The sequence below is a fragment of the Hyaena hyaena genome, unplaced genomic scaffold (genome assembly GCF_003009895.1).
Source record: "Hyaena hyaena isolate Hyena2069 unplaced genomic scaffold, ASM300989v1 scaffold_1042, whole genome shotgun sequence".
NCBI lineage: Eukaryota > Metazoa > Chordata > Mammalia > Carnivora > Hyaenidae > Hyaena > Hyaena hyaena.
This window is the reverse complement of record NW_024081668.1, coordinates 306,383-332,366: the sequence shown is the minus strand read 5'-3', so window position 1 is coordinate 332,366 and position 25,984 is coordinate 306,383. Positions and strand designations below refer to the sequence as shown.

At 37.1% G+C, this 25,984-nt stretch overlaps 1 protein-coding gene across 1 annotated transcript in view; it reads left to right on the top strand.

Annotated features, from left to right (window-relative positions):
• Nucleotides 1-24,305, top strand: part of LOC120223730 (olfactory receptor 4K2-like) — a 60,814-nt gene extending 36,509 nt beyond the window's left edge. The window contains exons 2-4 of the mRNA XM_039221953.1: nucleotides 7,384-7,498; nucleotides 22,051-22,115; nucleotides 23,329-24,305. Of these exons, the coding sequence (XP_039077884.1) occupies nucleotides 23,346-24,305 (960 nt within the window). The 5' untranslated portion in view covers nucleotides 7,384-7,498; nucleotides 22,051-22,115; nucleotides 23,329-23,345. The remainder of the gene's footprint in view (nucleotides 1-7,383; nucleotides 7,499-22,050; nucleotides 22,116-23,328) is intronic.
• Nucleotides 24,306-25,984: the final 1,679 nt, after the last annotated feature.

The following is a 25,984-nucleotide window of genomic DNA, read 5'->3' as shown; positions in this document are numbered from 1 at the left end:
ACTCTTGTTTTCCAGTTGTTTTTGTAGTTAATCTCTTTCTTCTTTTTCTTTGTAATTATTGAGTTTCTGTAGTGTTATGTTTTGCTTTCTTTTTATTTTTTTTTTGTGTAGCTATTATAGTTTTTGGGTTTGTGATTACCATTAAGTTCATATATTATATCCTAAGTACATAGTTAGTACATAGTACATCTATTAAGTTGATGGTTGTTTAAGTTCAAACACATCCTAAAAAAAAAACCTCTTATTTTTACTCTCTCCTCCATGTTATATGTGTAGACTGTTATATTTTACATCTTTTTATTCACAATTATGACTAATTATGGTCTTTTCCACTTAAAAAATTCCCTTTAACACTTCTTGAAAGGTCAGTTTAGTGGTGATGAACTCCTTTAACTTTTGTTTGTCTGGGGAACTCTTTATGTCTCCTTCAATTCTGAATAATCTTGCTGGTTAGAGTATTCTAGGTTGTAGGTTTTTTCCTTTAAGCACTAGGGATACATCATGCCACTCCCTTCTGGCCTGTTCAGTTTCTGCGGAAAAGTAAGCTGAGAGCCTTATGGGGTTTCTCTTGTGCCTAACTTTTTCTCTCTTGTTGCTTTAAAATTTTTCTCTTTATCTTTAACTTTTATTATGTCATGGTGTGAACCTTCTTGGATTCATCTTGTTTGGGACTTTCTGGGATTCCTAAACCTGGAAATAGGAAATTCCTATTTCCTTCCCTAGGTTAGGGAAATTTTCAGCTATTATTTTTTCAGATATATTTTCTGCTCCATTCTCTCTCTTTTCTCCTCATTTTTAAAAATTCTTTTCCACTATTCACCTTAAGTACATTCCATTACCTTGTCTTCCAGATCACTGATCTGTATGCCTGCACCCAATAATCTACTGTTTACTTCCTCTAGTGTTATTTTTTATTTCAGTTATTATATTCTTCAACTCTGATTGGTTCTTTTCTATATTTTCTGACTTTTTGTTGAACGTCTCAGAGTTCTTCCACTCTTTAGTCTGGTGAGCATCTTTAAGATAATTAAACACTTTTTAAGCATATTGTTTATCTGCTTTTCATTTTGTTATTTTTCTGAGAGTTTTTCTTGTTTTTATCTTTCTTTTGGAGCATATTTCTCTGTCTCTCCATTTTGCTTGACTTTGTATGCTTCTGTGGGTTAGGTAGAACCACTAAATCTTTTATTTATTTATTTATGTATTTATTTAAAAATTTTTTTTAATGTTTTATTTATTTCTAGGAGAGAGAGAGAGAGACAGCGTGAGCAGGGGAGGGTCAGAGAGAGGGGGAGTCACAGACTGAAACAGGTTCCAGGCTCTGAGCTGGCAGTCAGCACAGAGCCTGATGCGGGGCTTGAACCCACGAACCGCGAGATCATGACCTAAGCGAAAGTCGGACGCTTAACCAACTAAGCCCCCCAGGCGCCCCAGAACCACTAAATCTTTTAATCTTGAAAGAATGGTATTATGTGTGTTTGTCCTATGCAGATCGTGTGTTCTAGGTGACTTTTGCTGTCCAGCAGGAGCTGTGGCTGGCATGGAGTGGGGGCCATGGGCACTCCATGCTGGGTCTGTCCCAGTAGGATGGCCAGAGTTGAAGTGGGATTGTGTTGGAGTGATCCTGAGACTCTCCAGGGAGTGGGTGCCCTGAATGGACAGCTGAAGCTGAAGGAGGTGAAAGCCGAGGAGTTCCAGGGCTTTCTATGCAGTGTGAGCCCTGGAAATATAGTTAAAGCTAAAGTAGGCATGAGTTGGTATTAACAGCACCCGGGATCTCCATGCAGCAGGTGCCCTGGCAGGAAAGCTAAAATTGAAGCAGGTACAGACTGGGGGAAGCAGGTAGGAGTCCTGGGGCTATAAGTACAGAGGACACCCTGGCAGGACTGCTGAAGCTGAGGTGAGTGCAAGCTAGGGAGTCCTAGAGCTCTGGGTGCATAGCGCACCCTGACAGGATAGCTGAAGTTTAAGTGGTTGTAAGTTGGGTTGTTCTGCTCTGTGCTCTCTGGTGGGCAGCTAGAGCCAAGGCAGTGTGTAGGCTGGCAGGTCTAGGGATCTCCATGCAGACAGCACTATGGCAAGACAGCTGAAGCTGAAGTGGGTCCAAGTCTACAGACCCCAGAGCTCTCCATGCAGAGCCGACTAAGGCAGGACTGCTAAGCTGAAGCAGACATGGGTTTCTATGGTGCCTTCGCTCTTCACATAGAAAGTACCCTGCCAGGATAGCTGAAAATGAAGTGGGCACAAGCCGGGATGTCCTGGTGCTCTTTGCACATAGGACACCTTGGCAGGATAGCTGAAGCTGAAGGGAGTGTAAACTAAGATGTTCCAGGACTCTCTGCACAAAGGTGCCACAGCAGGGTGGATGGAGCCAAGGTGGGGTGCAGGCTATGGATCCTGCAGTGCTCTGCACAGGAAGCACCCTGGTAAGACAGTTGAAGCTGCCACGGGTGTGGACTAATGTATTCCCTGGGCTCTCCATGCAAAGTGTACCCTGACAGAACAGTTGAGGATGATGTGGTTAAGTGCCAGGGTGTCCCAGAGTCCCCAGTGCAGTAGGTGTGGCGGAGTGACTGGAGCTGATGTAGGCACAGGATGGGAGGACTGGGGTACTCCACGTGGGGCGGGGGGGGCTCTTGGTGGGGTTACTGAAGTCAAAGCAGGCATGATCAGCTGGGAACTCCTGGAGCATTCTGCACTGGAGAAGCCCTAGCAAGCTGGCTGAAGTTGAAGTGGTGCAGGCATGGAGTGTTCTAGGGTGCTTTGCCCTTGAGTCACATTGGTGCAAAAGCTGCAGGTGTACTGACTGCTGACTGGGGGGTTCCAGTGTATAGCAACCTGTAGCCACCTTGGTAGCACAGCTGGGGCTGGAATGGGTGGGGGGACCCCAGTGCTTGCTATGGCAGCAGGTTGCTTAGGGCACCTAGACCCTGCTTCAGTTTAGGTTATTAAGGTAGGGGGGAGTATAAACCATGGCTCTCACCAGCCCCTCTGACCGGCAGCCTCCTTCACTGTTCGGTAGAGTTCTAGGGCTGGCTCTTGTATATGCTAGTTGCTTTAAACTGTGCTTCTACTCTGTGGCCCTGAGTGTACAGGGCTGGGGTGGGCTAGGGGACCTGGGACTCATTGAGGCAGCAGGCCAATATTAGATCCTGCAACAGTCTCCATTCCTGATACGGAGGTGGAGTATAAACCATGGCATTCACCAACCCAGAGAGAGTTTCAGCATCTCCTCTGGCCATTTGGTGGAGCCCCAGGATTGGATCTCTAATATACTCATTGTTCTTTTAAATCATGCTTTTTTATTCCATGCCCCAAGGCAGATGAATCTGTTCATAGTCCCTCAGTATTATACCAGCCACTGCAGTTCACAGCTTTGGGGATGGGTATTTCCTTCATGATACTGTGGTCTGTCTCTTCTGCCATTTTCTTTTGCTGTCCACTCATTTGTGCAGAAACTGTTCAGTCATCCCTCAGTTCTTCAGGAGGAACTACTATATAAATAAATGTAAATTTGGTGTGTTTATGGAGGTCTTCCTACGTGGCTATCTATCTTGGGCCAGAACCCCCAAAGTTGGTTATTTTCATGTGAAAAGGTCATGGAAACATTTCCCTTTTCCCCAGACCTTCATGATTATTCCTGGAAGCTTTTTATGACTCCTAGCTATTTGTTGATCTCATCCCTCATTGATTTCAAACTAAGTATAATAATTCTTTTGTGGACCAGTCATGAACCTATTGCAGACAGCAGAAACTATTCTAGTTATTTTTAACACAGCATAATTTAATATTAGAGAATTACATGTTTACAAAATAGCTTAACGGCCTAGAAGAACAGACTATGAGTTGGGCATCCAGAGATATCTCCCAGAACAACACAGGAGAACTTGGCTGTCAGAGGAGCTCTTCTTGCTATAGTCTTTGCCCTCTGTTATCTGAAAAAATACCACCACATTAGCTATAGAACTTGAGTCAAGAGAATGATCCAGAGCACTGTGTACCTATCAGATCTCCTCTAGCAAAATAGAAGCTGCTTCTACTACTGCCTTTCTGCGCCATTAAACTTACCCAAATTCAAGTCTTTTATGAGTATACTGAATGGAGAGCATCCAAAAAATATGTAACCAAAAAAGTAAAGTCTAGGACATTTTACATTCTATTTTAAAAATCATGAATATAAGCCATATGCATGGTAAAAATATTCAGGCTATAAAAACTCTTCTCCTTTCTCAAATATCTCCTCCAGTTCCACTATCATCATGTTGCTTCCTATTTCACTAAAACAAAAAGAGAACTGCTCAAGCTCATACCACTACATCTACCCATATACCTGCATCTGGGACCATGTTCCCTTTCTTCTCTCCAGAAAATGGGTCACTTGATCCTGTTCCTACAGACATCAACTCTCCCATCGGTGCATCAGAATCCATCCTCTATGCTACTAAGACACTTATTCTTTTTTCTCTCTTTTGTATCATGAACCTTTTCTTCCCAATTGGATTCTTTTTCCACGTATATAAGCACATTTCTTTCATATTAAAACTTCATTGCCTTTTCCCCTCTACATGTTACCTCATTTCCCCCCCCCCTTTTTTTTTTTTTACAGAACAGCTCCTCAAACATTGTTTATTTTTAAAAATTAGTAGACTTTTCTATTGTGATTTTAGGTGTACAGAAAAGTTGAGCAGGAAATACCGAGTTCTCATACACCCTCTGCCCCCCACTACACATACATATGCTCCTGTATTAATATTTTTTAATCTTTATTTATTTACTTTTGAAAGCAGAAGCAGGGGAGGGGCAGAGAGAGGGAGACACAGAATCTGAAGCAGGCTCCAGGCTCTGTCAGTGCAGGGCCCAATATGGGGCCTGAACTCATGAACTGTGAGATCATGACCTAAGCCAGAGTTGATCGCTTAACTGACTGAGCCAGCCAGGCCCCCCATTAATATTCTGCATTAGTGTAGTGCCTCTGAGCGGCATTTGACATTGTGCACCAATGTCATCGTCTCCTTTCCATACAACATCACTCATCATCAGGGAAATACAAATCAAAAATACAAATCAAAACCACAATAGATATCACCTCACACCTGTCAGAATGGCTAAAATTAACAACACAAGAAGCAACAGATGTGGTTGAGGATGCAGAGGAGAACCTGCTTACACTGTTGGTGGGAATGTAAACTGGTACAGCCATTCTGGAAGACAGTATGGAGATTCCTCATAAACTTGAAAATAGAACTACCCTACAATCCAGCAATTGCACTATTATGTATTTACCCGAAGGATACACAAACACTGATTCAAGGGGACACATGCACCCCAATGTTTATAACCAAATTATGGAAAGAACCCAAATGTCCATTGACTGATGAATAGAAAAGCAGATGTGTAATACACAGATGTGTGTGTGCCCATCTATCAAGCTATAGTGTATTATGCCAAGCAAAACCAGAGAAAAGATAAATACTATATGATTTCACACATTTGTGGAATTTAAGAAGTAAAACAGATGAACATAGGAGAAGGACGAGGAAAAAAAATAGGGAGGCAAACCTTAAAAGACCTTAACTACAGACAACAAACTGAGGGTTGATGGAGGGGAGGTGGGTAGGAGATGGACTAAATGAATAATGGATAATAATGAGGGTATTTGTGTAATATTACATACAGTATTACACTATGTGTTAGCTAACTAGAATTTAAATAAAAACTTGAAACAAACAAAATAAGATCCTCAATGACTTCCATCTTAGTTAAAGAACTAAAAATATTTCCTTTTTACTTATAAAAGTCTATATGACCCTGTATGTATGCCCCAACTCCTACGCCTTTTCATTCTCTGATCTCTTATCCTACTACATCCCATCTCGCTGACTCTGTTCAACCCTACTGGCTTCTTGACCCTTGAACATGCTAGGCTATTCCCTCCTTAGGACCTCTAGCTGGTTTTCTCTGTCTGGAATGTGCTTTCCCAGGATATTGGCATGACTCACTTCATAGTTTTTTTCAGACCTTTCTGCAAAGATCACCTTCCATGTGAAACCTTTCCTGACTACCATATTGAAATTTATAACCCATTTCCACAATATACCATATCCCCCATCTGTGAAATACTTTTTTTCATAACACTTATCATTTTTTAACACAACCTATGTCCCATATACATATTTTATTGTTTGTCTTCACAATGTTATATATCATGAAAGCACAGATTTGTCTACTATTGTAACAAAGAAGGTGCCTGTGAATATTTATTAATGAATTAAAGAATAAAGTGAAAATTAAATCACTCAGAAATACCTAATATTAAAATTTTGTCAGTTTACATGTATAAATAAGTTACAATTTTTATTAAAATTGGATCATATATGGAGTTTAAAACTTGTTCTTTTAGTATTAAGGTTATATTTCAAGTAAGTACATATAGATCACAATACTCTTTAAATAATCTATTATTTATCATTTTTGATACTTAAATCTCTGCTTTAAGTTTATATTTTTGTTATTTTAAGCTAAGTTTATATAAAAATGTTTCAAATGCAACTTTGCACAATTATTTATTTTCTGGGAATTTTTAGAAGCACGATTATTAGGTCACAAGGTATAAACACTGACATATAGAGAGATTCTATCAATTTAATTTCCCACCAAAAATATATGAAATTATCTGTCCTCATTATTTCTAATAGTAGTATTTGGTCTCTTTTAAAGATGTGCCATTTGGAAAAGACCAAAGTATTATATTTAGTAGAGGTTTCTATTTTAACTATTATAAACTGTGTTCATTGATCAAATATATTTTTTCATGTATTCAGTTCTCAGGTGAATTGCTTTACTTTTAAAAATAGGTGTCCATCAACAGATGAATGGATCAAGAAGATGTGGTTTATCTATACCATGGAATACTACATGGCAATGAGAAACAATGAAATCTGGCCATGTGTAGCAACATGGATGGACCTTGAGGGTGTTATGCTGAGCGAAATAAGTCAGGCAGAGAAGGACAAATATCATATGTTTGCACGTATAGGAGGATTAGGAGGAACTTTACTGAGGATCAAGGGGGAGAAGAAGGGGGGAAATGGTGGGGGAAAGGGAGAGAGGCAAACCATGAGGGACTCTTGAATGCTGACAAAAACTGAGGACTGATGGATGGGGGGGGGATGGGCATGGAGGAGGACACTTGTGGGGATGAGCACTGAGTGTTATGTGGAAACTAATTTGACAAACTATTTGTAAAAAAATAAAAATAAAAGGTGTGTTCATTTTATCCATTTGATTTGTAACACTATTGCCATATGGAGTAAATAAACTCTGTCGTTTATATTTAGAGCTTTTAACCAGTTTTTAAAACCAGGATTTCTCATTCTGATTTAGATGGAGTTGCATGAGTTGCATTTACCCTCCTGCTTAGGGCAACAACAAATCTACAAAATGGATTTCAAGACACTGAACATCAGGCAAGAGATGGTAAAACCAAAAACCAAACAAGGTAAGTTCTATGGTTGCCTAACTTATTTTCCTGAGAGAATTTCTGGGAACAATGAAGAACAGAAAACTTGGAGGAGTCTCTGTTAAGGAGAAGTGCCTGAATTTCTAGGGGGAGAACTCAACATGTACAATTTGCAGGACAGAATGCCAGAGAGGACTGTTCTTTTCTAATATGAGCATTTAATGGCATACATTTTCCTCTAAGCACTGATTTAGATGCATCCCATAAATTTTTGATGTCATGTTTCCATTTTTATTCATTTAAAAATATTTCTATTGTGATTTCTTATTTTGAAATACACTATTCAAAATAAACAAAATGTATTTTGAAATATATTTCCAAATGTTTGGGTTTTTCAGACTGCTTTCTCTTACTGATTTCCAAATCAATTAATTACATTGTAATTAAAACACATTATTTTGCATTTCAATTCTTTTGTATTTATTAAGGCCTTAATATTTCCTAACACTTTAAAAGAAGTTGTTTACTGCAGTTGCTAGATGTCTCAATTAAAACAAGCTAGTTGATAATGTTGTTCAAGTCTTCTATATCCTTACTAATTTTCTGTCTAATCGTTCTTTCATTTACTGAGGTAGAGGCATTGAAATTTCTCTAGTTTTCCTTTTAATTCTACCAGTTTTTGCTTGTCTCTTATTATATGCATACATATTCAGGATTGTTATTTTCTTTTCTCTTGAGTTACTGACCTCTTTGTCATTTATTCCCTTCTTTCATAATATTTGTCTTTCATAATATTACTTGTACTGAAGTCTACTTGGTTGATTTTAATATACCCATTTTGGAATTTTAATTCATGTTTGTATGATTTTTTGATTTTTAAATCATTTGTATCTTCACATTTGAAATGGGTTTCTTGTAGTCAGGATCTAACACCATCTTTTTTTTATCAATTCTGAAAAAATCTAATTGGAGTACTTAGGCCTGCACCATCTAATAAGGTAAGTACAAGCCACATGCAACTATTTACCACTGAAGTTCTGGCTAGTCTGACCTGAGGTGTGCTATGTATACATATCAGATTTCAAAGACTTAGAATGAAAAAGAATATAAAAAAGATTGCATCGACTATATATTGAAGTAATATTTAGATACATTTTGTTGAATAAAATATTTTTAAACAATTTTCAAGGGTTTACTTTTTAAAATGTGGATAGTTTTTATGTATATTTGTGGCTCACTTGTAGTTTGCAATATATGGTTTATTCCATTTGGTAAAAATGGAATAATATATGGTATTATTCCATAATACATGGTTTATTTCATTTATACTTAATGTACTCATCAGTATTGTTTATAAATCTATCACCTTGTGCTTTTTTTTCTATTTTTTTCCCTCTTTTCCTACCTTGAGTATTTTAGGATTCCATTTTATATCTATCTTTAATCAGCTATATTGTTTTTTCTCTTCTCCAAGTTCTAGGAATTATAATATATATTCTTAATTTATATATTACAAATTAATATAACTTTAACTAAATTGTAATTTGGAATAGTATATTTCCATTTCTACCTTCCTGTTCCTTTGTGTTACTATTTTCATACATTTTGTTTGCTATACGTATTATAGAACCTATAGCATATTGTTACTATTTTTGCTTTAAAGAGTTTAAAAATGAGAACAAAATCTTACACATTTACTCATATATATTTAATATTTTATTATTTCTTCCATCTGAGATCATTTCCCTTCTACCTGAAAACTTGCCTTTAGCAAGACCACTACAGGTCTACTTGCAATGCATTATATTTTCAGCAATTCAGTTTCTGAAAACTCATATTTTTTTGAATGACTTTCTTGATAGAAATTCTATAGAATTCTAGGTTGACAGAGTCCTGCTACCCCCACCTTCTTTTAAATGTTTCAAATATCCCACTCCATTGCCTTTTTATTTGTGCATACTTTTGGGATTTATCAGCAGAATGACTACTAAATCTGTAGTCATGCTTTTATCTATCTTTGTTTCTTCCTACTGTATCGTGTATTACCTTTTCGCTGGCTTTTTAACAATTTTTCATTTTATCATTGATTTTCAGCAGTTACATTATGATATATATAATAGTGATTTTCCCTATATTTTTTTGTTTGGATCTATGTGAGAATAACTTTTATCAAATTTGCAAAGTCCTTAGCCATTACTTTTTCAGTTCTTTTTAATAGAGTGTGAGCCCAGGAGGGGCAGAGAGAGAGGGAAACAGAATCTGATGCAGGCTTCGGGCTTTGAGCTGTCAGCACAGACCATGATGCAGGGCTTAAACCATGAAACCATGACGGGAGCCAAAGTCAGATGCTCAGCTGACTGATCCACCCAGGTGCCCCAAAGTATTATTTCTAATTTCACCTGATTTGCCTCTAGACTAGACAGACTTTGGAATTATTTTGTTAACTCAAAAAAAATCTTATTTAGAATTCATTGATACTTACTTGCTGGAGGAGGTCAGGAAAATGGTGGAACAAGAGGATCCTAAACTTAACTTTATCCTATGGACCTAACTCTGAGAAGGGCAGAACAGACCTCTACAGTTAATCATATAGTAAAGAGGCCACACTGAAAAGAATAGGAGCCACAGAGATGTGGTTGGAAACCAAACCTCTTTAAGAAACTAATCGTCCATGGGAGGGAAACCACAAACATGGAGTAGTGAGAGGATTAGACCACTCTTCAGGCACCCCAGACACCCCAAGCATGGGGGACTCACACTAGGAGGAGGAGTGGGGCTTAACTCCAAGTATTTTAAAAATGAGTGGGCTTAGCTCTATAACCTCTAGGAGTGCTGGAGGGCAATAGGAAACTGAGTTACCATAACATATAACCATATAGCCAGCGTAAGAAATAACCAAATGAAAAACACAACATAGATACAGTAGTTTGAAAAGTACCTGGGTATATATGAAGGAGATTTACTTACTAATCTAGGAAAGGAAGGGAGGTTTAGAAGATTTCTCCAAAAATAAAAGTGCTGATGGACACCATTTCTCTTCTCCTCCTCCAACCTAGATAGCCCAGGTACTTGTGGGAACCAGCATGAACACTCTTCACCTATCTTGCTAGTATGTTCCCCACCCCTGCATTCCCAGCCAGACCTACCCACTTATGGGGTCCCTGTAAAGCAGCTCCTTACCTGACATGCCATGCAGGCAGCCCCAGCAGAGACTGGGACTGTTGGGAAAATAAAGTTATACCATAAGATGGCTGTTAGGGCTAACAAGGGAACTCCAGTCCCTACCTAGAGACTCCTCTTCTGGGTTCTTCCTGCTCTGCTTGCTGCACATGACAAATTGCCAGGAATGTGGAAAAGACAAAACCATAAATTACCTCGCCTGCTTGTGCGTGGCTCAGACCTTTGGAGTGACTGTTTCCTCTGAGGCCATGGATGTAAATAAAACTCCAATCCACCAGGATCTCTGAGTGCTGCTTGGTTTCTCCATCAGCGATCTAGCCTGGTGGTGTAACAGTGCCACCTCAAAATGACTCCTGTCCTGGGGAACGGGGAAGATAACCACGTATATCAGAGTGCCCACAGTTCCAGCAGCCACGCCTTTTAACTGGAAACACAGGGAGAACACCCTCTGATTCAGTGTGACTATAGCCCTGGCAGATGGACTGGGGGCAGACAACTGGTCTGAAAGCCAGGCCCACTAACAAACAAAAATCTCTCAGTGGGCACCCCAGGGAGAGTGTCCTGCAGCTCCTTGTGCAAGTAACTGTAACAGACTGACGGTGAGTACAGACAGCTAGCCTGACCGCTGACACTCCCCAACTATAAGCCCATGGAGGCCTCAGAACTCTCAATAGCATAAGACCAAACCCTGCCCTATGTACCCAGAGCAGGCAAAGTGGGTCACTGCAGCCAATTGAACTGAAGGAAACATGGCTCAGCTACAACACTGGGCTGCATGGACCCATAGAAGACACCCCTGGAAAGCCCGGTTCTGATGACCAGGGAGTATTTGCATTACAAGGCACTACCTGACTTTTTCTTCACAAGGGCACTACATTCAAGATCAGGATTCATAGCTGACTTTCCTAATACATAGAAACAGAGTTAGACAAAATAAGAAGACAGGATAATATCTCAAATGAAAGAACCAAACAAAACCACAACAAAAATGCTTAAAAGGAGATAAGAAATATACCTGATAAAGACAAAATGATGGTTATAAAGATACTCACTGGACTTGAAAAAGAGTGGAGAATCTCAGTGAGACCTTCAAAAAAGAGACCACAAATGTAAAAAGAACCAGTCTGAGACAACACAATAAGGGAAATAAACACACTAGAGGGAATCAAGAGCACATTAGACAAGGCAGAAGAAAGGACCAGCAATCTGGAAGCCAGGGTAATGGAAAGTAGTGAAGCTAAAGTGAAGAAAGAATAAAAAATGAAAATAGGTTAAGAAAACTCAGTGACATCATCAAGCATAATGTCATTCACATTGTAAGGATCCCAGTAGAAGAGAGAGAGAAAGGGAAAGAAATATATTGGAAGAAATAATAGCTGAAGACTTTCCTAATCTAGTGAAGGAAACAGACATCTGATCTAGAAAGAACAAGAGCCACCAGCAAAATCAACCCAAGGAGGTCCACATTAAGACATATAATAATTAAAATGGCAAGAGGTAATGATAAAGAATTTTAAAAGCAGCAAGAGAAAAGAGAACAGTTACATACAGGGGACACTCCATAAGGCTATCAACTGATTTTTCAGTAGAAACTTTGCAGCCCAGAAGGGACTGGTGATATATTACATGTGCTAAAAGGAGAAAAACCTGTAGCCAAGAATACTCTATTCAGCAAGGCTATCATTCAGAATAGGAGAGATAGAGAGTTTTCTAGACAAATAAAAGTTAAAGGAGTTCATTACTACTCAAGCAGCCTTGCAAGAAATGCTAAGGAGAATTCTTTGAGTGGAAAGCAAAGTCCATAATTGGCAGTAAAAAAAATTATGAAAGGAAAAAGTTTCACAGGTAAATGCAAACATAATAAGGTAGTAGATTAATCACTTATAAAACATGTAGGGAGGTTAAAACATGAAAGCAGTAATAATCAATTATATTGGCAAAAATTAATCAAGGGATTCACAAAAGGATGTAAAAGGTTATACACATAAAAGGGGGGGTAGAGTTAAAATTTAGTGTTTTTAGAATTTAAGTGACCATCAACTTAATATAGACTGCTATATGCCTAAGATGATATACATGGACCTGATAGTAACCACAAATCAAAAACCTGTGATACACCCACAAAAAAGAAGCAAAATCCAAGCATAAATAAGGAAAGCCATAAAACCAGAAGCAAGGAGACAAGAGAACAGAACTACAAAAACAATCAGAAAACAAGTAACAAAATGGCAGTAAGTACATACCTATAAATAATTACTTCAAATGTAAATAAACTAAATGCTGTGGTCAAAAGACAAAGGGTGACAGAATGGATTAAAATGCAAGACCCATCTATATGCAGCCTAAGAGAGACTCATTCCAGACCTAAAGATGCATATTGAAAGTGAGGGGCCAGAAAAACATTTATCATGCAAATGAAAGTGAAAAGAAAGCTGAGGTAGCAACACTTATGGCCAATAAAATAGACTTTAAAGCAAAGACTGTAGTGAGAGATAAAAGAAACATTCCAACAAGAGGATAGAACAATTGCAGATATCTATGAGCCCTAAATGAGAGCATCTAAATATATAAAGCAACTATTAACAGGAAAAAAGGGAGAAAATTCATGATAATAGTAGGGGACTTTAACACCCCAATTATATCTATGCGATAGTTCCTTCAGACAGAAAATCAACAAGGAAACAGATCTATGTAGTTCTGTGTCATTGAAATCTAAGCATATATATACACAGACCATTCCATCCCAAAATAACAGAACACATTCTTTAAAGCACACATGGAATAATCTCCTAGATACAACACATTAGGCCACAAAAAAAATCTTAAATTAAGGAAGATTGAAATAGTAAAATTCATCTTTTCTGACCACAATGGTATGAAATTAGAAATCAGTTACAGGAAAAAAATCTGGAAGCAAAGCAAATAAATGGAAGGTAAATAATGTATTTCTAAATAATGATTGTTACCCAAGAAACCAAAGAGAAAATAAAAAAAGTACATGGAGAAAAATCAAAATGAAAATACAACCATTGTGTGGTGTGGGAAAAGCTGTTCTAAAAGTTTATAGCAATATAGGCCTATCTCAAAAAAACAAGAAAAATCCCAGCAACCTAACCTTATACCTAAAGGACCTAGAAAAAGAAGGGGGAAACAAAGCCAAAAGCCAGTAGAAGGAAGGAAATAATAATGATAAAAGCAGAAATAAATAAAATAGTGTCAACAACAACAGAACAGGAAAAATGAAGAAACTGAGAGCTGATTCTTAAAAAAAAAATAAACCAAATTGATAAACCTTTAGCCAGACTCATTAATAAAAAGAAAAATTACTGAAATAAATGAAATAAGAAATGATCGAAGAGAAATAAAAATATAAGTACCATAAAAAACAAAGGGTTATGAAAATATTATGAAAAATCATTGCCAATTCCTAGAAACATAATCATTCCAAAACTGAATGAGGAAATAGAATTTTTTTTTTTTTACAAATAGTTTATTGTCAAATTAGTATCCACATAACACCCAGTGCTCATCCCCACAAGTGCCCTCCTCCATGCCCATCCTCCCTCCCACCCACATCCATCAGTCCTCAGTTTTTGTCAGCATTCAAGAGTCTCTCATGGTTTGCCTCTCTCCCTTTCCCCCACCATTTCCCCCTTCTTCTCCCCCTTGTTCCTCAGTTAAGTTCCTCCTAATCCTCCTATACGTGCAAACATATGATATTTGTCCTTCTCTACCTGACTTATTTTGCTCAGCATAACACCCTCAAGGTCCATCCATGTTGCTACACATGGCCAGATTTCATTGTTTCTCATTGCCATGTAGTATTCCATGGTATAGATAAACCACATCTTTTTCATCCATTCGTCCGATGATGGACACTTAGTCTCTTTCCATGTTTTAGCTATTGTGGAGAGTGCTGCTATGAACATTGGGGTCCATGTGCTCCTATGCCTCAGCATTTCTGTATCCCTTGGGTAAATTCCTAGCAGTGCTATTGCTGGGTCATAGGGGAGTTCTATTGTTAGTTTCCTGAGGAACCTCCACACTGTTTTCCAGAGGGGCTGTACCAGTTTACATTCCCACCAACAGTGCAGGAGGGTGCCAGTTTCTCCACATCCTCGCCAGCATCTAGAGTTCTCTGATTTGCTCATTTTAGCCACTCTGACTGGCATGAGGTGCTATCTCAGTGTGGTTTTGATTTGTGGAAATAGAAAATTTGAACAGACCAATTACTAGCAACAAATTTGAATCAGTAATAAAAAAACTCTCCAGATACAAAAATGCAGTACCAGATGGTTTCACAGGTGAATTCTAGTACACATTTAAAGAAGAATTAATACCCATTGTCCTGAAACTATTCCAAAAAATAGAAGAGGAAGGAAACCTTCCAAATTCATTCTATGAAGCCAGCATTATCCTGATATCAAAACTAGACAGACACTACAAAACAAAAAACCCCTACTAGCCAGTATCTCTGTTGAACACAGATTTAGAAATCCTGAAAAAATATTAGCAATCTGAACCAACAAAATATCAAAAAGAATCATTCACCAGGATCAAGTGGCATTTATTCCCAGAATGCAAGTGCAGTTGAATACTTACATATCAATGTGACACATTGCATTAACAAGAGAAAGGCTAAATATCATAATTTCAATAGACACAGAAAAAAACATTTGACACAAAGTGCAACATCCATTCATGGTAAAAACCCTCAACAAAGTAGGTTTAGAGGGAACATATCTCAATAAAGGCCAAAGGGACAAAGCCACAGCTATACTATCCCATCATACTCAATGGCAAAAAACAGAACTTTTCCCCTAAGATCAGGAGCAAGATGAGAATGTCTACTCTCACCACTTTTATTCAACTTATCTTGGAAGTCCTCACAATAGCAATCAGATAAGAAATAAAAGTTATCCAAATTGGTAAGGAAGAAGTAAAATGGTCCCTATTTGCAGATGACATGGTATTATATTTAGAAAACTCTTAAAACTCTACTAAAAAAGTATACTAAAACAAATTCAGTAAATTTGCAGATACAAAAGATACAAAAATCTGTTAAATTTCTATACATTAATAATGAAGTAGCAGAAAGAGACATTAAGAAAACAATCCCATTTATAACTGCACCAAAAAGAATAAAGTAGGAATAAACTTAACCAAGGAAGTGAAAGACCTATACTCCAAAACTATAAAACACTGAAGAAAGAAACTGAAAATGCAAACAAATGGAAAAATATTCAATGCTCATGGATTGGAAGAATTAATATTAAAATGTCCATTCTTCCCAAAGCATTCTTACAGATTCAATGCAGTCTCTATCAAAATACCTACAACAGCATTTTTCACCAGAACTAGAACAAATAATACTAAAATTTGTATGGAACTATTGGGAGCCATTCTGAGCCCATTAGTCAAGAAAGCTCCTGGTGAGGTTAAAGCGAGTTTGCATGGTCTCTTGCCAATCAGATGATGACCGATATCCACCCCCAACTCAATTATTTCTGTGTGAGCACCAGCCCCCAAGGTACCTTGTTGATCAGTATCGGGAGTGACTTGTCCCTTTATTCTGGCCCTGGTATGATGTTTGCACCTTCTGAAGGAACTTATTGTGGGAACTTCTTCTTTTGATTACAGGAACAGATATCATGTCTCCAGCAGGTCCTGTTTCCCTCCATACTTTCCCTTGAGCTATGAACAGGTTAATGGCCCTTACTCATAAAAGATTGACCTTTACGTGTACAATTCTGTTTCTATGGTTGCGTTAGTCCAAGAGGTTCATACAGCTCAACATGTAAATCAAATAACCAAAAATGTCTCTCATGCCTTAGCTATTTAAGAAATCATAAAACTAGACACAAAGGTAGATGCACTTAAAGAAGCTATTCTATGTATTGGAAATGAGCTAAACTCTTTAAAGGTATGGTTGGCTCTCTGGTGTCATAAAGCATATAACTGGACAATTAAGTCTTACCCAGAGACAAAGAGCCTAACTTAGAAAGAAGGAACAGATAAGAGCAGAACATAAGTTACCACATACACCTTTGCTAACGATGATGTATAGCAGTCCCTTCCCTAAGACCTTCCCTAAGATATACTATGTATTCCACAAACACCTTCCCTTACCCTGGCAGCTGTGATGAGGATGGATAAGAGTATCTAAAAATTTATGACTTAATCTCAATGTTATTAAAATGTGAACACCCTGTTATTTTCTTAGTTACTCAATCTCACTGTAATTTGGGCAGTTTTGTAAGAATGCTTCTGTAAAACCTGTTTCTGTACACTTTCCAAAAACATCTTATCACAGAGAACTATCCATTGTAAAAATTCCATTTTCTGATGCCATGTTAACATTTGACCTATAAATAAAGATACCAAAACCGACAGGACAGAGATGCCTGTCAGGTGACCAGAAAGATTCTCGTGGCTCTCTCCCTCCCTCACCGACACCGTCCATCCTTCAGGGACCCCTGGACCCAGCCGGAGCTGGACTCCAGCATGGAACCACAAAAGACCTTGAATAGCCAAAGTAGTCTTAAAGAATTACAAAGCTGGAGGTATTACAACCCCAGATTTAAAGATATACCTCAAATGCATCTGGGTGGCTCAATCAATCAGTTTAGGGTCTGACTCTTGGTTTTGGCTCAGGTCATACATGATCTCATGGTTTCATGGTTTTGAACCCCACATTGGGCTCTGGGCTGGTGATGCAGAGCCTGCTTGGGATTCTCTCTCTCTACCACTGTCTTGCTTGCACTCTCTCTCTCTCTCAAAATAAATAAATAAATTTTAGCAAAAAGATATACTATGAAGAAGTAGTAATCAAAATAGCATGCTACTTGATAGGCAGGAAGCTCAGCATGTGCAACAGGAGAATGGACTTAGAAGTCTTGACAGAGAGCCCCAACGAAGGGCCACCCTGGGACCACTCCATTCCACTCATTTAGCAGTTGGTTTGCATTACAGCATCCCAGCAGAAGAAGAGTTAAATTTGTTGTATTTGTTGCACTTGTGCAGAAAGCAACCACTTGTTCTTATTTGACCTCTGTCTCTAGAATAGAAATATTGTTGGGGTTTCCTACCCTGTGCAGGGATTTCAAATACATCTTGATAAAGGACATGCATCGTTGGCTAATTATTATATAATCTAGGCCTGTCACTCAAATGTTGCTACTGTAGGCCCACTCAAAAGAAAAAACTGATATAAGCTCATACCTCAGAGTTTCAGGGGCCTTTGTCTCTCTTGACACTCCCTTGGAGTGTACTTTAATAAAACTTTGCTCTTTTTCACTTGTATTTTCCTGCCCTGTTATTCTTCACAGTGGCAGCAAAAAGAACCAAGGCTTCTTTCCTTTCCCATCTAACTCTAACAGTATTGGCACAAAAACAGACACATAGATCAATGGAAGAAATTGCACAAAAATAAACCCACACTTACATGGTCGATTTATCTATGACAAAGGAGGCAAGAATACACAATGGGGAAAAGAAAGTTTCTTTAATAAAGAGACCTGTTCCTGGGAAACTGGACAGCTACATGCAAAAGTGAACCTGGAACATTTTCATAACCATACATGAAAATAAACCCAAAATGGATTAAAGACGTAAATGCAACACCTGAAACTGTAAAACTCTTTGAAGAAATCAGTAGTAATTTATTTGATATCTTCCATAGAAACATTTTTCTAGATAGGTCTCCTGAGACAAGCAAAACAAAAGAAAAATAAACCATTGGGACTACGTCAAAATAAAAAGCTTTTGCACAGTGAAAGAAACTATGACAAAAAGATAAAAAAGCAACCTACTGAATACAAGATATTAAATGATATCTGTGATAAGAGGCTAATATTTAAAATACAAAAATAATTTATTCAGCTTAACATCAAAAAACCCCCCAAACAACCTGATTAAATGACGGACAGAGAACCTGATTAGACATTTTCCCAAAGATATACAGATGGTCAACAGACAATGCATTAGGGAAATGCAAATCAAAACCATAATGAGATATCACCTCACATCTGTCAATATGGTTAAAATAAAAATCACAAGAAACGAGTGTTGGCTAGGTTGTGGAGAAAAAGGAACCCTCATGCACTATTGGTGGGAATGCAACTGGTGTAGCCACTGTGGAAATCAGTATGGAGTTTCCTCAGAAAATTAAAAATAGACACACCATATGATCTAGCAATTTCATTACTGGGTACTTACCTACCCCCAAACACAAAAATACCAATTTGAAAGATATGCACCTTTATGTTTACTGCAGCATTATTTATAATAAGCAAAATATAGAAGTAGCCTAAATGTCCATCAACTGATAAGCGGTAAAAGAAGATGTGGTGTGTACACACACACACACACACACACGCACGCACGCACACACAGAATATTATTCAGGTATAAAAATTGAAGTCTTGCTATTTGCAGTGACATGGATGGAGCTAGAGAGTATTATGCTAAGTGAAGTAAGTTGGTTAGAGAAAGACAAACACCATATAAGTGCCCTTACTGTGGAATTTAAGAAATAAACAAAGAAACAGAAAAAAGAGACAACCCCCCCCCCCCCGAGACTCTTAAATGCAGAGAACTGGTAGTTACCAAAGGTGTGGGGGGGGGGGGTGAGTGAAATAAAGGGGATTAAGAGGTACAAATTTTTAGTATAAAATAAAGTCACAGAGATAAAAGTACAGCATAGGGAATATAGTTACTAATATAATGTGGTACATTGGTGACTGATGGTGGCTACACTTACAATGATGAACACTGAGTAACATATAGAATGGTTCAGTCTTTACACTGTGCACCTGAAAATATAATACTGTATGTTATTGTACTTCAATTAAAAAATTGCCGAGTGATGTGTTTTTCCTTCCAATTACACAGCTTATCCTTTGTTTTTCCTTTTGTAGAGCATTATAGCTTGTCACATAGATCCAACATCTTTCTGATTAAGATTACTCTTATTTATGTATTCTATTGCTTATCTGAAAAGGCTTTTTTACTATATATTTTATTAGGTTATTGTTGGTTTATAAGAAAGCTCATGGTTGTATTCACTTTCTTTGTAAGCAAAATTATCTGGTTTTGCTTTCCAAAATTCTACTATATAAATTCTCTTAAAGTAAAATTGATTTTGGTTTCTTTTGGTATGCAGTGCTATGAATTTTAACACATGTATAGACTCCACCACTAAAACCACCACTATAGCCAAGATACAGAACAGTTGCATAATGCCCCCAAACTCCTTTATATACTCTTTCTGAATTATCTTTTATTTCTATTATCTTTCTATTAGTTCTCTTAACCTTTCCAGGTGGATGCTGGTAATGTCTGTGTACACTTACCTTTTGTTTTAAAGTGGGCAAATATTGGGGTGCCTGGGTGGTTCAGTTGGTTAAGCAATCCGACTCTTGGTTTCAGCTCAGGTCATGATCTCATGGTTCATGAGTTCAAACCCTGCATCAGGTTCCTTGCTAATTAATGACACAGAATTCTCTCACTCTCTCTCTGCCCCTCTTCTTAAAATAAATAAATAAAATAAATAAAAATTTAAAAATTGGGAAAATATTTAAAATTTAGTGAATTTTTGCAGCTTCTTTTATGTTGGTTGGCTTTTAAAAAATCGCCTTTCTTTCTCTTTACAGAAATTTAAAAAATGTTCAAAAGTTGTTTATTATTTCAAAGTCTGCAAGAAATGTGGTCATCTAGGGAAGATTTCCTTGAACTCTGCTACTAGTCTTCTGGGGAACATAGGATAGGTGTCATAGCTCTGAGGAGTTCAAATTACTGAGGTATTTGAGGAGAAAGCTGTGTTTGGAGAGCAATCCACAAATGAATGATTGGCCTTCAAATCAATATGGGAAGACCCTCAGTTATGGTTTCAGGCTGAGAATCTATATCTAGCATTTTCCTGAATTATGTGTCATGTACATTTCAAAAAAAATGTTAATTGAATCATCTCTGCTAGTTACTCTATATTTTGTTCACTACTTTATGCTAGGCATTGTGCTAAATGCTTTACATTTATTTGTGTTATTTAATTCATACACCATTTTTCTAGGATACTTGTGAAGTACCTGTCCTAACTCTTTTACTGTGGGCTTTCCAACTTCTCCTTCCCCAGATTTCACCTGCTGGTGGTGGCAGATATCATTATACCTACTAGTCTAAACTGATTTTTAGTGCCCTGTCAAAAACTTTAATACATGATTATTCCTTTATATGATTCTTCCAGTAAGTTTTTGTTGTTGTTGTTGTTTTGTGTTTTTTTGGTGACAAAGTATCTTAGCCTAAAAGAGTTATTTTCCAACTTTGACACACTGACCACTGTGGCATAAAGGTGGGAGTATTTCTATGTTCAAAGGAGCAGTTTTTTGCTACTAAAATACTCCTTGATATTGCTCAAAGGTGTCCCCCTCGTCCATTCCCACTGGTGCTTTCTCTAATGAACATTGCTTCATCATGAGTGTATCCTCACTTTAAATAGCAAAGACACACTCCACAATTCTTGCAACTTTGGGAAAAGTCAGCTCAACATTTTAATAACTCCCACTGCAAGTAGACAGGAGTGTCTAATCCTTCATCTCCTGAATGTCACTACCTTCTAGAGGCTTTTATATCAGGAATAGGAAAAGCCTATATCCATACTCCAGGCTTCTGATGCTTCCTAAGAACGATGGTGATTTCAGTAGGCTTGTGAATCTCAAACTACATGGTGTTTTAGATTCCTGATGTAAAACTGGTAGGTTAAAATCTGGAAATAACATTAAGGATCTTGAAAAGTCGTGGTTTGTGTTCTTCAGGTGGCAGAAACAATGTATTTAATAATTCTATAGAGCAAATATAATGGAGGAGTAGCAAAGAAAAAAGAGTTGAAGACATATAGATGATTCCATGAAATACGAATTAAATATGAATTCTGGAGAAAGAAAGGAGAAAAAATTCTGACAACTGTTTATTCACTTACAATGAATATACAATATATTCATCTTATATGTGTGTGTGTGTATGTATATATGTATATATATAGTATAACAGCTTCTGAGTTCCCATTACTAATTACATTATTAAGTTATGAAAACAGAAGAAATATTCAAAGGTGTAAGGCTGAGTATTTTCAGTGCATTTAATATATCAAGGTATTCATAATTTTTATTTAAAATGGGGTAACAACTTCAAAAAGATGAAATGATTTTTGCAAGAACATGCCTTTTCCTAAATCCCTGCATTGAAACTAGGTTTGAATATTTTTACTGTAATTATTAATATTAATGGACTAAAACACGCTGATTATTTCTGAACAGTATTCTTAACTATGAATTTTGAAACCTAGAGAATTCTTAAATGTTTCCCAGGAAATATGATAAGTGCTTTCTACAGACTATTTAATTTAATTCTCTCAGGTAAAGAGCCACATCTTACAGGGGCTAAGATCAAGATTAAGGGGAGAGCAAGATCACACAGCAAGGTAAGGACACCTTAACCCTTTGAACTACTTTGCCACAGTTCAGTTTTAATAGTTCTAGACTATGGTTCTTTGATAAAGTTTATAAATATTTATCAATATTGAAAGAACAATTTGAGTATGTGTAAATGGTGATGAAGCCTAAATTTTTTCTCATGGGAAAAAAGGAGTTTACTTAAAAAAAAAATCGTAGAAGATATTTACAGGACTTGAAATGTGCTGCAAATCACAAACTCAGTTTTGAAAAATGAGTCCACGTCCTTAACATGTCTTTTTCCCCTCAAATGGGTGCTATGTCACTTTGAAATACCACCATCTTAGCGGATTTTTAATTTATTTGGTTTTGAGCAACTTATATTCTGGTATTCCAGGATGCCCAGCACTAATCTTATATATCTCCTTGTCCAATCTTAGAATATTTTTTTTCTAGTCTAAAAAAATAGCTTTGTTGGAGTAGCATGAGATGGAGGGATATTCTCTCTCTCTTTTAAAAATGTTTCTATGGGATCATAAAGTAAAATTGAGAAAAACTCATATAGGTTTACCTTTTGGTTATTAACAATTTTATGGAATTAAGAAATTAACTTATTTATGTATGAAATATTAAGAATAGTACTTATCAATAGTGAGAAAACAATTTGAAAATTTGCCAGTAAGAATAGAACTGGCATTTTCTGTAGCTGAGAAAACAGGAGACCACTAGAAGAATCATTTATTACCCTCTAGGATACATTAAATGGGTTTTCTGAAATTGTTATGTTAAACTGTTAGTTAAATCCAGTGTTCAACAATAATGGATTTGACATAATTATATTGTTATTGTTTAACAGAAAGCTTGGAGATTTCAACCCTCATTTAATTTTTCATATACCCGACTTATTAAGTAGAGCACACTTAGTGTAATCTTCCTTTAGAAGTATGGGTTACGTAACTCCTTAGTACTCAGAATGGGAATATTAGTGTGTGAGTATGTGATGAATATAACCCAAAATGTGATGTTGGTCAAAACCAAGAAGTTGTTCATTTGAAGTGATATCTGATACCAGTGGTTAAATTCGTCCCAAAAGGAAAAATCTTTACTGAGATAATTATTAGTTGGCTTTTAGTTAGTCAATTTTCTTGTGAATAATAAATTGATATCGTAATTCTTTCATGTGTAATTGTAGAAGTGTCACATCTTCTAGCTCTGTTATTTTGTCCTATTTTGTTATTACAGAGCAGAGTCTGCAGATCATGGAGGGATTCAACCATTCTGGAGTGTCTGAATTTGTATTACTTGGACTTACTGATTCTCCTGAGCTCCAGATTTTTTTCTTTGTAATGTTTTCTGTTTTCTATCTAATAACTATGTTGGGCAACTGCTTGATTTTGCTCACAGTCCTATCCACCCCACACCTTCACTCCCCCATGTATTTCTTCCTCAGCAACCTCTCTCTCATTGACATGTGCCTGTCCTCCTTTGCCACTCCAAAGATGATCATGGACTTCTTGGCTGAGCATAAGACCATCTCCTTTGAGGGCTGCATTTCTCAGATCTTCTTTTTGCACCTTTTCACTGGGACTGAGATTGTGCTGCTGATCTCCATGTCTTTTGACAGGTACATTGCTATATGCAAACCTCTCCATTATTCAACAATTATGAGCCAAAGAGTGTGTGTTGGGCTTGTGGTGTCTTCTTGGACAGTGGGCTTCCTGCATACAATGAGCCAGTTAGCTTTTACTCTCTATTTACCCTTCTGTGGTCCCAATGTTGTAGATAGTTTCTTCTGTGACCTTCCTTTGGTCATCCAGCTGGCTTGTATAGATATCTATGTTCTTGGAATCTTCATGATCTCAACTAGTGGTGTGATTGCTCTTGTAAGTTTTCTGCTTTTGCTTACCTCCTACATCATTGTTCTTGTTACTATCAAGGACCACTCCTCCACAGGATCATCTAAGGTTTTTTCTACCTGTACTGCACATTTCCTAGTTGTGTTAATGTTCTTTGGGCCCTGCATCTTCATCTATGTGTGGCCTTTCACCAACTTCCTGGTGGACAAAGTTCTGTCTGTTTTCTATACAATCTTCACCCCCTTTCTGAATCCACTTATTTATACTTTGAGAAACCAGGAAATGAAGACCGCTGTGAAGAAGAAACTAAGTAACCAATACTTACATCTTGGGAAAACTACTCCAAGATATCCAGTGCAATGAATCTCATTAGATTTACATTATCAGTTTTATTCTTATAGCAATACTTAGAATCTTCATTTCAAGTTCTTTAGTCTAAATTCACAAAAAGAAGCAAGGGCTGAGAAAGGTGAAATATCTTGCCTAAACATTACTGAGATGTGTGTGAGACTTTTGAGATTACAGATACATTTGAAAATCTGTTGAAATCTATAGGTTATTTTCATAGAAAAATCATATATAATCAAAACATAAATTTAGGGCTTCATACACCCCTGAATCCTATCAACATACCTCAGAAACTTAGAGAAGCTGGACAGAAAATACTGCTTGTCTTCTAACCCAGAACATTCCCTCATTGTACAGCCTTGTGGTACTCTATGGTGTCCATTTGTAGAACTTTGACTAAGAGTGTTGGGCATCACAAGTTTTTTTTTTTTCCATTGGAAATATTTTTGTGGGAAAATTCATATTGTGAAGAGATTCTTCTGAGTCAACTTTGTACAAAACAGAACAGTTTGGAGGATCTGAAATTTAACAATATGGTTTCTTAAGGGGTGTATAGATCATTACCACACTTGATAATTGGTATAGCAAATAATTATTTAAACAGCCATTTGTGTTGGGCTACCTGGGTGGCACAGTCAGTTAGGCATCTGACTTCGGCTCAGGTCATGATCTCACTGCTTGTGGGTTCAAACCCTGGATCGGGCTCTGTGCTGACAGCTCAGAGCCTGGAGCCTGTTTCAAATTCTGTGTCTCCCTCTCTCTCTGCCCCTCCTCCACTCATACTCTGTTTGTCTCTGAAATATGAATAAACTATCTCTCTTTAAACAGCCATTTGTGAAGTTCAAGCCAGAGAAAGTAAACAACTAAAATCTGATTATCTTTTAAAACCTGGCTGAATATCAGAGATATTGTGCATTCATTTACTATTAAGAATAAATATTTGAAAAATTAACTAGTAAATTCATGACAAGTTTGTCATCTCCAAAGTTAAATATTACAAAACTTTATTAGTCTTAGTTTTGTTTCTGATGTTCAAAATAATGTAGCCTATAGGAAGAAAAGATGAAACTGATTTAAAAAATATATAGCACAGTTCTTCCTAATCTGCCTAATTAGTGATTGTGTTAAACATACTTTTTATTCCAAGAAGGTTTTTGAAAATCAGCTGGCCAAACCATTTTCCTAACAGTGGAAGAACCTAAGTAACAGAAAATCCATAGAGCTGGTTCAAGACTGAATCACTATAATGGGCAAAGGCCATTGCTCTAAATATACATATACCTCAGAATTAAATCTTGGATCTGTCATTTCCTAGTTGTATTATCCTGGGAGATTCACTTTGTCTCTCTATGCTTTTAAATCTCTAATATGAGGATAATAAAAATGGTTTGTTGTGACTATTTTATGGAAAGTGTACAGACTAGGCTCCAAAAATGTCCATTTTCTTTTCCCTTCCCAACTACACAGACTCTTACCCAAAATTCCTTATTTTTAAGTAGTATAACTTTAAAGAACAACTGCATTCAGGTGAAACCAGTAGCTCACAAAATTTTCTATTCTAGGTTTAGGATGTCTCCTTCAGCTTGTTAAGGCACATGGCAGAAAAACAAACAACACTTTCCAGTTTTCCATTGCTAACAAACACGGAAGGTGGTTGTAAAACTTACATTAGACTGCCAGATACTTTGTCTTTT